Raw genomic sequence first — 15,169 nt, forward strand, 5'->3', positions numbered from 1 at the left:
ATTATTGGTACTTGAAGCACAGGACTTCCGAACTCGGCGCAAGCGCCTCGTTCCTACGGCTGTGCTTCGCGTACCAATAATGACATTTAAGAACGCCATCTTGTGTAAGATTGCTTAATTTAATTTCAATAAGCCATGCTTTATGATAGCCCTGACACATTGCAAAGAATTAAGGCAATGTTTGCATTGCCTTCACATTAATAGAAATTAATTCATTCATTCATTGAATCAGCACTACACAATATTAAAATTAATATTATATTGTATATTAAAAGAAGTGAAACCATTGCTTGACTTTGCAAATTATATTTGTTTGTATACAAGTGAGTGCCGGAGCCTTGCTGACAGCTATAGGTTTGATCACAACTTAGGGCATTACAATCCTCTCTATGCAAATATGTCTGGCAACATATTTGTGAGAGAATACAAGGGTGAAGTCTTGCGGACAACCAGCGTGGCGACGCCCTTCACGTTCTGGAGCCGGTCAGAGTCAAAGTCCACCAGGAACTGCCTGACGCCCGAGCGCATCGGCGTGAACGTGAGCTCCATGGACACACTCTGGCCTGGCGCGATGCTACCACTGAGGGGGAGAGAGACACAGACACACAGACATGATATCTGTATTACGGGGAACATATATAGTAGTATTTACATTATCTCATGAGCGTAATGGAGCGTGAGAGCTGAGAATGGAGGGACAAGCAGACGAAGAATAGAGCGGTTTTAGCGTGGATAGGAATATATGGAATATTGAAGAGAAAGCAAGCATGACTTAACAGACTCATTTGCCGAAAGATCATTTTTTTATATTGTATAAAATATCTATAAAAGTATTTTACACTGCATTAGATTCATTTCATATACAAACACTGTGCGGATGTTGACTGACAGCTCAATGATAAACCCACTGTCAGGCCAGCATGAGATGTTTTTACATGTTTTTAAATTAAGAAAACCCTTCCATATCAGTTATGTGATGTGTGTTATATGTTCCATGTCATTACTGATTTGTGGATATTTTGGTCAGATACTTACGAAATATGGATCTCTTTGGTGGAAAGCAGGCCTGCCCCTTCAACAGTGAACACGCCTCGGTTCAGTGGCACTGGCAATGGATTGGTGAAGGAGATGACGGCGGTGATTTTCCTATTTAAAATCACCCAGCCAGCAACCTGGAGAAAGCAGAGTTTAGGATGTTAAATGGGGGTGCACTCCACTCTATGTCCACACTGGCTTCTGGAGTGAACAATGTTGTGGGGAAAGAAAGCTACACTAAAGAGAGGAGCCTGAGTTGAATTTAACTTGATTCAAATGACCTGACATCTGACCTTTACCCTGTCTATCTGCATATAAAGTGGCAATGGTTTAAGGTTAATCAAAAGTTATTACGCTTTTTTTTTTTTTTTACGACATTAGTCATTCGGCACTGACACTTATATCAGCTTATGTCATAGGAGGAGGCTTGGCGTCTTGCTCATGGGTTGGACACCCACCTTAATACTGAGTTCGGGCTTGATCAGTGGGACGTTGACCATCTTCAGGATGGATTTTTCCTGGCCGGACACTTCCGCCACCCCTATCACCCGGATGATGCTGTGCTCGCTGACGCACGATGCATACCGAGTGTAGAGTAAACGCACCACCTCCCTGTGGACTGTGTGGGGCACAGAGTGAACACAACAGTAATATAATGTCTACACAACTGATACACCATAGCTCGCCTAAACTTTGTACTCTGTTAATAAAATGTAGAATATAGGAATATATATATATATGAACTACAAAGTTTCTAGAGATAAAACGCACCCCCTATCCACGAGTCAAAAAAAAAGGAGACTTCAAGACTTTGTTATGCAGGGTGTATTTGGTGATGTCTAACTAAATAGCCAGGGCCGCTGTGATATCTCTGAACCCAGACGGGTTGAAGTGCTGGCATTCAACCACCTACCTTTGTGAGCAGGGACAACAACATTGACCGTGCTACTCTGGCACTCTCCCAGGTGGACTGAGTTATACGTGACAGCCTTTGACATCATGTTCAATTTGCAGCTGACGTCTTTGTCTCCCGTGTTCTCCAACTAAGAGAAAGAAAATGATAGGTCCATAATTGATGAATGGACCTAGCCATGGACAGCATCATACAGGGTTATGCACTCTCTGCATCTCCATCCGTAGGACAGTGAATGACATTGCAACTTGCCTCATAGATGACGTCAAAGTCGGTCCCGAACACAGGTTTGGCGTACGTGATCTCCAGCTGCATGTTTCCTGGTTCATTGGCTGTGAAGAGGAATACATTTAATCCCTGTACATTAATAATGCATAATGAAGAAGAATGTATTCACACGTTAACCTTAAAATATATATGCATCAAAATTAGGCGCGCTCAAAGTATATATTGCTGTGTTGGGACCTCTCAAGAAGTAATCAAGGGGATATGATGAACATGGTGTCTAAGGGGGGGGGGCGCAAAGGGCTCTGGACAAAAGGAGATTTAATCCTTTCAAACTGGCCCAGGTTTCATGCAGGCCGGTTTCACCTATGGAGCGATCAAGCCAATCAGCATCAGAATAGATGCTGCTGACCATTATAAAAGCACATGCTAATTCATTTATATTTTCTCAAGAATCGCCTTCTCATCGCCTTTATAAGCCTGTACCAAATTTTTCAAAGAAAGTAATTCATCTTGTTGTGGCTTATCCTCCGTGGGTTTACGAATTAAACGATTGAACATGACGTCATTGCTCTGTGGTCGATTTTTAAGGACCGTAGACTACACCTGGATTTGATTCTTCCTCTTCATCTGCCCCGGAGATGCGCCGCCCTGCCTTGTTGTACACCTCCCGCTCCTTGGCTGAACCTGTGGAGCAGGAGCAGATTTGGTCACCCACAGCGCAACGGACATGAGCGGATCAACAACCTCTGTCGAGGCCAACAATATTAACATCCACTGTGCTCTAAACAAAAACAGAATGTTTTCCTTTGGATGTAGTTAGGGTTGGGGCTAACAGTGATCAATGAAAGGGTTTCTTTATGTCTGTGTGTCATGCAGTGTTCCCCCATCGATCGCTGTAGCCCTTCATCCTCACCATACCATAAAAAGTGGAATTTCAAATAATATCATATAATCAATTTGGATCATTGTCATTATTAGTACTTCTAATTCTAGTCTTAACTTTATTGATCAGCAACAGTCAACATAACTAATATCGGTAAGAATAGTCAAAATCTTTAACGTACCCTGTTCCATTCACAGGGTACCGTTAAGGATGTAGTATTTTATACCGTTATGATGGGGTGGACATAGCACCCCATCGTAAAGGCATTAGTATGACACTGTCTCTTTATGTTGAACTGAAACCAACCTTCTGGGTACTTGTACTGAAGGGTTATGTCTTCCCTCTTGTCACTGTAAGGACTTTTGGTGCTAATGTTCCTCCCAACATTTGTGGAGTTTGATGCAAGCTATAAAACATTTAAAAAGAAAACGCAAATGAATTTCTGCAGCAATTATTTTTTAAAGTTAAGCAAAAAGTGGTAGGAGTTATAATAAAAAATGATAAAGAATAAAGACATGCATAATAATCACCCACCCGCTTTCGCTGACCGTCTGGTCTGATTTCCCATTCGATGATGTCTGCATTCACCTCAGCAAAGACAAATGGAGCATCAAACTTCACATCAAGGTCCCCTTCTTTAATGGCCTTCAAAGGACATGGGCCACAGCGAAACATACCTAGAAAGGAAAAAAATCCAGATTCATTCATTTATTTTTTAGTGTACAAAAAGCGACTTTGCACTTAACTGGCAATAATAATCCATAGTTACCCGGGCATATAAAACACAGAAGAGTTTATAGAATAATAATAATATACAAAGCATAAGTCTTAAGCACACCCTTTTGCCAGATTTAAACTGATACAGGAGAACAAAGAAGTTGCAAAAGACACTATATATATGCGTAAAGAAACCCATTTCCAAATGTATCAAGAGGGCCCTACCACTACTCATCTCCTGAGGTGTGGGGTCCAAGACTTGCCAGCCACCATATCCTTCAGGTAGATCTTCTCTCTGCATATAAGACTCGATCCAACAATGAAAGTTCCTGACACAAACCACATAATAAAAAAAAATACATTATAATCACACAAAGTTGGGAGTTGTGTTATGTATTCCTATAGGAACTCATAATACATAACATAACAGATTTTTGTGTGTTTGCATGTGCTGTGAACACGAGAGGATCCTACCAGATGCTGTCACCATGGTCCACTTGCTGCTTATGTATGTCGTACAATCGGTCGATGGAGAGGTTTCCGTCTGTGTCATGGGCTGACGCAAAGTTGGTGATGCAGCGGGTGGGGATGCCCAGGCATCGCAGCACTGTGAGGGGTCACATGACACATTGGAAAGGCTAGAGTCCCACCATGCAGCCGTCTGTCCTTTATTTGGTGTCAAATAAGTTTGTGTTAACCTTAGACATTAATTGACATGTAACAATGCAAAGGTAAATTCAGGATGACGTTCCGATGAGTGTTTGATACAGTATGTTGGTGTGTGTGTGTGTGTGTGTGTGTTTTTAATATTGTGTTACTCCTCTTACCTGTGCAAGCCACTGCTGCAAACACCCAGCATTGGCCATATTTCACTCCAGACTTGGATTTGCTCCACTGCTCAAGGATGGGCACACTGCTCATCCACTGGGTTGGCGCCACTCCACCTGTATAAGGTGCCTGCCACCTCCCCACCACGACTCCACCGTCACGGTCGTTAGCATTCACCTGGATAAAGGGTCAATGCCAAGTGCCTGTCATGTAGTTATTATTTTATTGTTTATGACTACTGTTATTTATATAACTGTTATTTTAACTACAGAGTGCTAACGCCAGAAGCTTCACAGCCAGACAAAAACAATAGCTTACTTTGGTTTTCTTCAGGATAAAATAGATTTTAGTAACTACTGTATTGGCATCACAACCAGCTCTGTGATCTGTTCTGTGATCAGCTCTGTGATCGGCTCTGTTGGCCTGATGCAACACACACATGAATAAAAATAACTAACGGTGGAAGTGAGTGTATATCTCCTACCATGGCAACGACTGTCCTGCCGATGTAGACAGGGTCCCATCGCTGACTCGTGCCGTTTTGGGGGTCTGACTTCACTGGCTTAAAGCGGTCAAGCATCTCAAAGCAGATGTCCATCACATTGTCTTCAAACTGAGAATGTCACAAAGAGACAGACAGCAAATGTTGGGAGTGTCATACAATTTAGAAAGAGAGAAGAAATTAATGATACTGATACTATTTAATAATAGTCATAATATAGGAATTATTCAATCAGTGTGTGTGTGTGTGTGTGTGTGTGTGTGTGTGTGTGTGTGTGTGTGTGTGTGTGTGTGTGTGTGTGTGTGTGTTACCTGTCCAAAAATCCATGGCAACCCATACATCCGATCCGCACTCCCAGTGAAAATGCGACCATTCTCGTTCATAATGTATTCCTGGAGCAGACTCTCATCAGGGAGGTACACGGCATCATCTAATAACACACACACACACACACACACACACACAAAGTTGATATGAACCTCCACATGTATATAGGAGAAAACAGGATGCCACGAGCACACATCTGTGTAATGTGAATGTGCTGCAGAAGTGAGATGACATGTGAAAGCTCAAGTACAAATTCATTATCTTTTTATGTTTTTAGATGTATGGGGATGTTACGTTTGTGTGTGCACATGTGCTGTGTGTGTGTGTGTGTGTGTGTGTGTGTGTGTGTGTGTGTGTGTGTGTGTGTGCGTGTTTGCTAGCATTACCTTTGCACCAGGGATTAAACAGCAAGTACATTTTGGTAAAGTCCGTTCTCTCCAGAAGTCTATTCCCTGCCATCAGGTCAACAGCCAGGCTGTACTCGCCAATGGCAGCGCGGGCTGGACTGTACACAGTCAGCAGTAATTCGTTGTTTGCGCTCTGCTGGTGTAACCACCACTTGTCATCGGACCCTCCAGCCGTTCGCTGTCTGATCAAAATATCATCGTTGATCTTATTCTTATCTGTGGAAATGCAAGGTAGGATACAGAAATATGTTACAAATTGGTGAAAATACCCGTTGAACGTTAAAGTGCAATGTGCAGGTGGATTTTGTTATTAATTACCATGGCGTGCTCGTAGAAGGAAGATATCAAGGTTTTTTGTTATTTGTTACTGCCAGCAAGTGATGCAACTAGAAAATTAATATAGGTACAAGGGGCGCAGGACGCATTGCACAAATGTGTTTGATTCTGAGTGTTTTAGTGCGCGTTACACGTTTAATGACTCAAATTTGTCCAACTTCAATTCTCTGCTCACAACATAAATGCATTTCCTTCATACTTCCCACACACATTAATTAATTGGTGGTGACAACCTGACTGGCGCATTAAAGTTGCTGTCAGTTCGATTGCAGAGCAATAATTTGAGTATTTAGTGACTTTGCTAATGTGTTATCGTAGCGTATTCTAGAGTAACAAATTATTTCGTTAAAATTCCAAATATTCACAACATTTTCTGTAATGGAGAAACTCAGCTCAAGATCCTATCTAAACGAATGTTTACTAAAAAAAAATACTAATAACGGTTTAGCTACAGAAATAACATTTTTAACAGTTTACATTTTTTACCATTACCATTATTTTTTGTTGGATAGGCCATTTATGAAAAGCTAATTCAATGTGTTGCCTAGGCCTAGTTACCACTCTATCCCTCATGGAATTACACGCTGCTTAAAGTTTGAGGGTATTTTGTTTGGGTATCTCAAACAAAGCAAGGGAACCAGGCCTACATTGTCAAATCAATATTTTAAAATGGAAAATTAAAGGAATAGAGCAGCAAGAAGTGAGACTCAATCTCACAACAATCTGTGCAATCTGGACTTGAGTTGCTGTTGCTTACCCTTTAAGACCAGGGCCAGCTCATGGCCGTCTTGCAGCGGGTCGGAGAGGTGCACCGTCAGAGAGAAGGCTTGTCCCCGGCGAACAATCAAACGCTTCCTATCAATCTCCTCAGTTCGGTGTGCCCGGTTGTTTTCCCGGCTTCTCAGATCCACACCAGCGATTAAACCTTAAAATGAAAAACAGACAGGATGTTAAGGAGTAAAACACATGTATGTGTTGTTTGGCTAGTGGGATGACTGTCCTGGTGACTTCTTTATGTGGTGGCCCAGTGCCTCAGATCTGCTGTAGTAGGTCTATTTGTTTATGAAATGTGGATTGGTCATATCACACTCTAGTGCAGATTTAGACGCAGCACATTTCTCATTCCTACTGTAATCACAAGAGCCATCTTGTTAACCTAATAAGGTGTAGAAACACCCAAGAGACACAGAGACAGACAGTGAGAGGGATGTTTTACAAAGAAACAAGTGGAAAAAGAAGAGAGGAAAGAGATATGCAGATGCAAATAGTTATTTGAGAGAGAGTGCGAAAGAGAGAAGAAGAAGGATAGAGATAGAGGGAATCATTTATTCAAAGGCGAGGAAAACGTAGGATGAATACCAATGTTAGAATGCTACTCACGGTTTGTGTGGGCCATTATCTTTGCTAAATTCTTCCCAAGAGTTGCTCTTACACTGGTCCAAGTTTACAGCGCTGGGCTCTAACCTACTTCTCATCAAGACCCTGTATTTATACAGAACTGAACTTCCCTCAGCCCACCTCCAGACACACACACACACAACCTGACCACTTGACCTCTGACATTCAGACTTCAGACACTTTATTGTCATTTCACACAAATGTACAGGATACATTGGCTGAAACGAAATATCGTTTCTCACCAGCTCCTACTAGCAGTGCTTTACTAAAAGAAAAAGAATAATAAATAATGTAAAAACATGTTAAAATCATTCGAAAAAAACAATCATACAGCTGCAGCAGTTTTGGGAACATGTCCATAATAAAGTGCTATTAGATGCAGGATGACTGACCTACTGACCTACTGACCTACGGGCGGGAGGGTTGGGTGTGGTGTGTGGGCGTGTGTGTGGGCAGGGAGCGCAGTCCATTTACCAGCTTTACAGCTTGTGCAAAAAAGCTGTTCAGCATCCTGGTTGTTCTGCAGCTGATGCTCCTGTACCTCTTCCCGGATGGCAGGAGGGAGAACAGTCCATGAGAGGGGTGATGGAAATCCCTGATAATGGCAGCAGCTCTGTGGGTGCAACGCTGCTCGTAGATCTCCTTCAGGAAGGGCAGAGAGGCACCAATGATTCTGCTGGCTGTTTTCACTATCCGGTTGAGCTGCTGTTGTTCGTATGCCTTGCAGCTCCCGAACCAGGAAGTGAAACCGTATGTGAGAATGCTTTCAATGGTACCTCTATAAAAGGTAGTGAGGTGAGGAGTGGGCAGACCTGCCTTCCTGAGCCTCCGGAGGGGGTGGAGACGCCTCTGGGCTTTTTTGATGACCGCTGTGGTGTTTGTTGAGAAGGTCAGGTCGTCAGCTAGATGGACTCCCAGGAACTTGACGTTACTGACCCTCTCCACGGCAGCACCATGGATGTTTATTGGTGCATGTTGTCTGCCACCCCTCCGAAAGTCAATCACCATCTCCTTTGTTTTGTCCACATTGAGGACAAGGTTGTGGGATTCACACCATGCAGTGAGCAGCTCCACCTCGATCCTGTACGCAGACTCATCATTGTCACTGATGAGCCCCACCACTGTTGAGTCGTCGGCGTACTTGATGATGTGGTTGGTACTGTGCCTAGCAGCACAGTCGTGGGTCAGCAGGCTGAACAACAAAGGGCTCAGAACACAGCCCTGAGGAGAGCCTGTGCTCACTGAGATGGTCCTTGATGTTTGGCTGCCCACCTTGACTGCCTGGCGCCGCTGTGTCAGGAAGTCGAGAATCCAGTTACAGATGCCAGTGTCCACCTGTAGCATCTTCAGCTTTTCCACCAATTGTTGTGGAATGAGCGTATTAAAGGACATAACATGTGTGTAACGTGTGTGTGTGTGTGTGTGTGTGTGTGTGTGTGTGTGTGTGTGTGTGTGTGTGCATATTTGGTTATGTCAATAACACAAACCGGAAGGGTTAAGGAAGAGAAAATTAGTTAGAATATTGCAACATTCTTCAATTTCAGCAGTATTGCTCATATTGAAACTTGCTTCCCCATACTGTCATCACTGTATGGTATGTACATATGTACACAGAGTGTGTGTCTGTCTGTCCTTCCATCTATTCTCATGGGCTCTGCACAGTCCTATTATACTTTAAGTGATTTAGCATACAATAGCACACAATTTCAGCAGCAAAACAAGTGTCTTACAAGAGAGGCTGAGAATAATATTTAATTTCCTAGGACTTTGACCTAGACCTTGGATTGGTGCCAGATCAGTGATTATGACACATCAGGGAAGCATTTACTTCACTCTGCATTCATCAACCTCTTGATGGGAAGTAGGAGGAAGTAGCCTTGTGGGGAGTATCCACGTTAATTTGAAGAATGAGACCGACAGCACACACGCTTCTTTTCATACTTGAATGTAGTATTTTTATATGTTGTTATATTTCGTAATATGGCCGATTACACGCTTGGTTTTCAGCCAAGTACTAATTGGCTGAAAACCAGGGGTGTATTCCTGGAATGTTTGGATATCAGCTTTTTCGGGAAAAAGTCTGATCTCGTCCCAATCTCACCCTAGAGCACACCCACACCGTCTCCCTCCAGAAAGGAAGTTGATTTATGCAGGAACGGACATAGCATACATATATTTTATCCATTCAGTCCCCCCTGATGTCACTCTGAGGCCAATATAACTTTTAGTTGTAAGAAAGATAGAACGAAATAGCACAATAAAGAAATAACAAAATAACAACAGAAATGGCTATATGATAGTTTGTTGGAAGTTTAAAGGATTACCGTCTGGATTGTTTAGGAGATTTAGTGTCACCATCACAAAAACATTTGTCCACATGCACACAAAGACAGACAGGTGTTTGTCCAGGGCAACAACCGGCTCTTTGTTAGAGACATAGGCCTTATGGCTGGAGACCAGCAGATGTCATATATAGGTGGGCCAACAAGGGACAAACATGCATATTGGGCTGTTCAGCCACTTACTTTAGAGGCCGTTGGATCTCTAGGCTTTCATCACCTGGATGCCTACTGCCTGGTACTGGTATAAATAGTCATAATATCACTGTCCCCCTAGTTTTGCCGATAAAAATAGCAATCTATATGATATAATCGAGTGGCACCCTTCAATGCTCCAATAATAGTCTGGTGCTTAGCATATGGCAATGCCTGTGTCCTCTAATAGTCCTGTTTAAAAAAAAATCTGATTCCTGTTCCTCTTTGAGTCCAACTTGACCTTGATGTGTTGAACTTGCAAATATTTAATGTCTATGAAAAATATGAAAAATCCCTTTTAATCAGAGTGACATTTTTCTTGCCAGGTAAATTTCAGCCGAAGGAAGAGACCTTCCAAATGTCTGCGTTCAGGTGTGGGGCTGAGGCAGCTGCCATCAATTGAACAGGCAGGGAAGAACAAAAGTAGAGCTGGAGAAGCCACATGGAGAAACATAGAATGTGTGATTGTGTGACTGTAATGACTAGGCCCAAAACATGTCTTTAATCTGCTTCCGTGTTACAAACCCACTAGAGCTCTCAGGTTATCAGTGGTCGACCTGCTCACTGTTCCCAGGGTTTGAATAAAGCCTGGTGGAGATTTTAATTTGAATGTACTACATATCTGGAACAAACTTCCAAAACGCCTGAGGTCTACCTCAACACTACACGTTTAAATCAGTGCTCAGTGTTTCTTTTTGCAGAGTTAGACTTGCCTTCCCTTTCCTTTCCATATTGTGTCACACTGATGTTGTCCACATAATGGGTTATGCAACCAAATTCTACACAACACAACGCAATCAAAATTCTCCTGTACTCTCCTCATCATTTCTTCATCGTAGTATCTGAAGTCATCTAATATTTATTAGCAGTTGGTTGAATCAATGAACCCTTGACCTATGTTTCATGACTTTACACTGTCCTATCAATGTGCTTGAAAAATTAATTAAAATGAAGTGAATCAACTTTATTCTTATCAGAATAAAGGGCTTTGGCTTTGGGGAGACACTAATATCCTGGATAGGCCTCTTGTACACCTCGCCCCTTGCCTCTGTCAACAGCAATAATACCAGGTCTGAATATTTAAATTTATCTCGTGGTACTTGCCAGGGCTGTCCACTTTCTCCCTTGCTTTTTTGCCATTGCTATAGAGCCCCTCTCCATAGCTGTCAGAAATTCAACCTCATTCCTGGGGATAACCCGTTGGGGCGTTGAACACAGGCTTGCGTTGTATGCGGATGATTTGCCTTTGTACATTACTGATCCTCTTTCTCAACTACCCAACATTCTGTCGTTATTACAAAACTTTGGCTCCTTTTCTGGGTACAAGCTCAATCTACAAAAGAGTGAATGACTCCCTATAAACTCAAAGGCTCTTCTGCTTTATCTCTCTTGCAGCAGTGTTCACTCAGTGGAGGACTGTCTTTGCCAAATTTGATGTATTATTACTGGGCAGCAAATATCCATAAATTTCTGTTTTAGGTACATAACGCCCAACCCCTGTGGTGCCAACTCGAGTTGAGGTTGTGTGTGCCGTCCTCTCTTCCTCTTCTCTTCCTCTTCTCTTCTCATCACTTCTGACATCTCCCTCTCGTTACACAGACAGCCAAATTGTCTGTAACTCCTTGAAAATTTGGTATCAATTCAGGTGCCATTTTCATACTCCCCCTCTACTCTTATGCCAATAACCCGCAATCATCTTTTCCCACCTTCTTTTCTAGACTCTGCATTCCGGTTGTGGGAGAGAAATGGCATACAGATGTTCAATGACTTATACATAGGCAGAGTTTTTGGTAGCCTCACAGTACTGCTACATATAACAGGATCCAGTGTTTCCAACGCCAACGATTGCTCTTGCCGCTGTTGGTGCTCCACTGGACAGCACAAATCAATCCCCATCAAGATGGACGGACTGTGATATGTCGGATCATGGCGGGATTGATTTGTCACTTGCAGTAGTTTTTTTCCATGTACTATTTCTAACAAGTTAGATACCCAAAACATTTTCTTTCCTTGAAGCATTTGTTTTCAAGTTAAAGACAGTTTCCATTTCAGTGCAAGGAGTTTACGACTCATGAGTTGGACCCATTCTTGTGTGTGAACTGGGGCAAAGGAAAACCAAAGCCCATGCATGGGTCATTGTGCTTTCTTCCCTGCCTCGGCTGATGTGATTATGAGACAATGACTCTTTAGAGGGGGTTATTTAAAATATATATATTATTATTATGAATTATTATAAAAAATTATTATTATTATTATTATTATATTATTATTATTATTATTATTGCAATATATGAAGGAAGTACCCTGTTTAATTATGGGGGCGAGTGTATTCATATTGTGGTTTGGATAGGGTTAGTTATAGGGTAAGGGTTAGTGTTAGTAGGTTAAGGTCAATGGGGCAAGTGTTAGTAATAGGGTAAGGGTTAGTCATAGGGTCAGTGTTAGGGTTAGTAATAGGGTTATAAGGTACACTTAGTAAATGGGTTAGTTTTAGTAAAAGGGTAAGGTTAGTTAGGTCGTTTTTTTAAGATTCTGTTACGATCGGAGGGGGGGGGGGGGGAATCCAAGCACAGAGGCAGACAAGGCAGGTTGAATTAAACCAGAGGTTTATTGTAGGGAGGATGTGAGCAGTAGGGAATAAACAGGAGATGGACAGGCAAGGGTGGGTGACAGGCAGGCAGCACTACTGGCAGGTAGAGGAGCACACAGGGTGGATGGCAGGCAAGTACAGGGTTGGTGATCCTGGGCCAAGGAGAACACTGAGATTAAGAACAGAAGGTAACATGGAACACGAAAAGTATTAAGAAATACGAAATTCACAATGCCGAGACTGGTTATCTACCACTGTGGTTGAAACAACAATCTGTCGATGAGCGGGTGAAGAACCGTGTTTAAGTAGGGCCGGAGGATGATGACCGGAGACGGATGGCAGGTGTGCAAGTCCAACAGGTGTAGAGCCAGGGAAAACTAGGGATAGTCTTGCCCAAGAGGGGGAGACAGAGCAGAGCATCTGCTGGGTACGGTCACGGCCATAACAGATTCAGATTTAGACAACCTTATTCATCCCAAGAAGGGCAAAAATGAAAAAAAATCATAGGCAAGACAAGATAGTAAGATGTCAGAGGCAACAGATCATGGTGTCAGCACAAGGTTCATAAAGGGTGGTTTGTTTAAAGGAATGTAATAGTTATTTATGATGACTGCTGTCAGCTTTTAATAGCCTGATAGCGGAAGGAGTGAAGAAGAATACGCTATTCTTGTCCTACACAGACAATCCCATTAAACCAACAAATAAATGAAAACGTAGAAGACCTTCAACAAATTATACAAATTAGGCTTACCATAAATGGTGTCACAGACACACTTTTGGGTTGCATTGTAGTTCTGTCCCATTTGCAGAGATAAAATGTTTTCAACCTTATATTGGATCTTCATAGAACTATATTATAAATGGTTCTTTAAAGAAATATTCAGTAACAGGTTCTGTGTCACTCAAAAATGTTCTGCAACAGCATCATTAAGAACATATGCTAAATGGTTGTTCAAAGAACAACCATTTTGTGGAACTCTAAAAGGTTCTCCTGTGGCCTCATCCCAAAGAACCTTACTTGGTTCTTCACATAACCATATAATTAATTGTTCTTTATGGCACACGTGAGTCAGAGCTTCTTTGTGGGACTCAAAAAGGTTGTCCAATGGCATTATTCCAAAGAATCAGGCTAATAAAATAAAATTAAAAAGTTAAACTAAACAGAAAAATGACCCAGACCGATGTTATGCGTCCAATAGGCCTAGGCAATATCGGCAGAACCCCCTTTGGATGTTACCAATCTGGATGCACTAGGGGGCAGTGTCATATTTATTGACTATGAATAAACCAGAGTCAGTGGATAAGATAAGATAAGAGCCCGTCTACGGAGAGCATTGGCACTCTCTTTTGAAGGAAGGCCGAGCTCCGTGAGTGACCAACGACGTGCGTCGCGACCCAGGTCGCATTGGTCGATGTGTTGGTCGCTCGTCTGGCTGCTTTTGGTCGCTCAAAGTCTCTGGGCAGTCGTTAATCAGTTAATTTGCATGTTATTAACGTTTTTTGCGACACAAACCAGAAATAGAAACCCTGAAAGAAGAGCAAAGGCTCCCTTACAAATGGTACACACGGCCTAGCCGGTCCTATTTTCACAGACCTATTTTCTAAAAACTAAAAGTGATACGGAAAAATTCCTAGCAGATACAGCCCCATACGGGAAAGTGAAGTGTATCAGGTCCGACAATGGCACAGAGTTCACATGCAGGAATTTCCAAACGTTGTTAAGGAAAAACGGGATTAGACATGAGACATTGGCCCCATATTCACCCCACCAGAACGGTACAACTGAGAGAAGCTGGCATACTCTTTTTGAGATGGGTAGGTGCATGCTAATCGAGAGTCAGCTACCAAAACAGTTATGGAACTACGCAGTTCAAACAGCAGCCATAGTACGTAACAGATGCTTTAATAGGCGTACAGGACAAACCCCTTTCCAGATGTTGACATAAAAAGCCTAACGTATCTACAATGCAGAAGTTTGGGTCTGTATGTTACACATACAAACAGGACAAGGGAAAACTAGATTCCAGGTGTGACCAGGGACATTTTGTGGGTTATGACAAGAACAGCCCCGCGTATTTGGTCTATCATAAGTACAAAAGCACAGGCTAGTCAAGTTTGTGAACAAGGTAAATGTGGACACAGACATTTGGGCTAGACCCAAATGATGACAATAACAGTGTGAGGCAGCCTAGGGCTAGCAGGGTCACACATGAGGTAAATGAGAGTACAAAGAATGCTCAAGAGAGTGCACAAAGTGATAGTCCAGTAACTATGCCTGACGACAGTAGCCAAACGCAAGTGTGACAAATGATGAATCTGAGAGTGGGAGGTACCCGACTAGAGACAGGAGGAAACCAAGTCACTTAAAGGACTTTGTAACTGAAGACAGTGATAGTGATGGGATTCATACTACCATAGACTACTGCTACGGAGCAGTATGTGGCGTTCCACAGACATTTAAGCAGGCTATG

The 15,169-nt window shown here is 42.5% G+C and overlaps 2 protein-coding genes across 2 annotated transcripts in view; one reads left to right on the forward strand and one right to left on the reverse strand.

The window, feature by feature from the left end:
• LOC311357156 (protein-glutamine gamma-glutamyltransferase 2-like) lies at positions 1–7,742 on the reverse strand. Its single transcript, XM_084477048.1, has 16 exons — positions 7,557–7,742; positions 6,934–7,101; positions 5,820–6,056; positions 5,418–5,536; positions 5,089–5,217; positions 4,604–4,781; positions 4,251–4,383; positions 4,002–4,105; positions 3,594–3,736; positions 3,366–3,465; positions 2,780–2,860; positions 2,201–2,280; positions 1,949–2,078; positions 1,494–1,654; positions 1,036–1,172; positions 1–580 (listed from the first exon to the last, which is right to left on the reverse strand). The coding sequence occupies exons 1-16, from the start codon at positions 7,570–7,572 to the stop codon at positions 388–390; spliced, it is 2,109 nt and encodes a 702-aa protein (XP_084333174.1). The 5' UTR covers positions 7,573–7,742; the 3' UTR covers positions 1–387.
• Positions 6,011–15,169, forward strand: part of pllp (plasmolipin) — a 23,462-nt gene continuing 14,303 nt past the window's right edge. Inside the window, exon 1 of the mRNA XM_084477056.1 lies at positions 6,011–6,071. The gene's annotated coding sequence lies outside the window, so the exon portion shown is untranslated. The remainder of the gene's footprint in view (positions 6,072–15,169) is intronic.

This window comes from Micromesistius poutassou (assembly GCF_964030765.1).
Source record: "Micromesistius poutassou genome assembly, chromosome: 13".
NCBI classification, from domain to species: domain Eukaryota; kingdom Metazoa; phylum Chordata; class Actinopteri; order Gadiformes; family Gadidae; genus Micromesistius; species Micromesistius poutassou.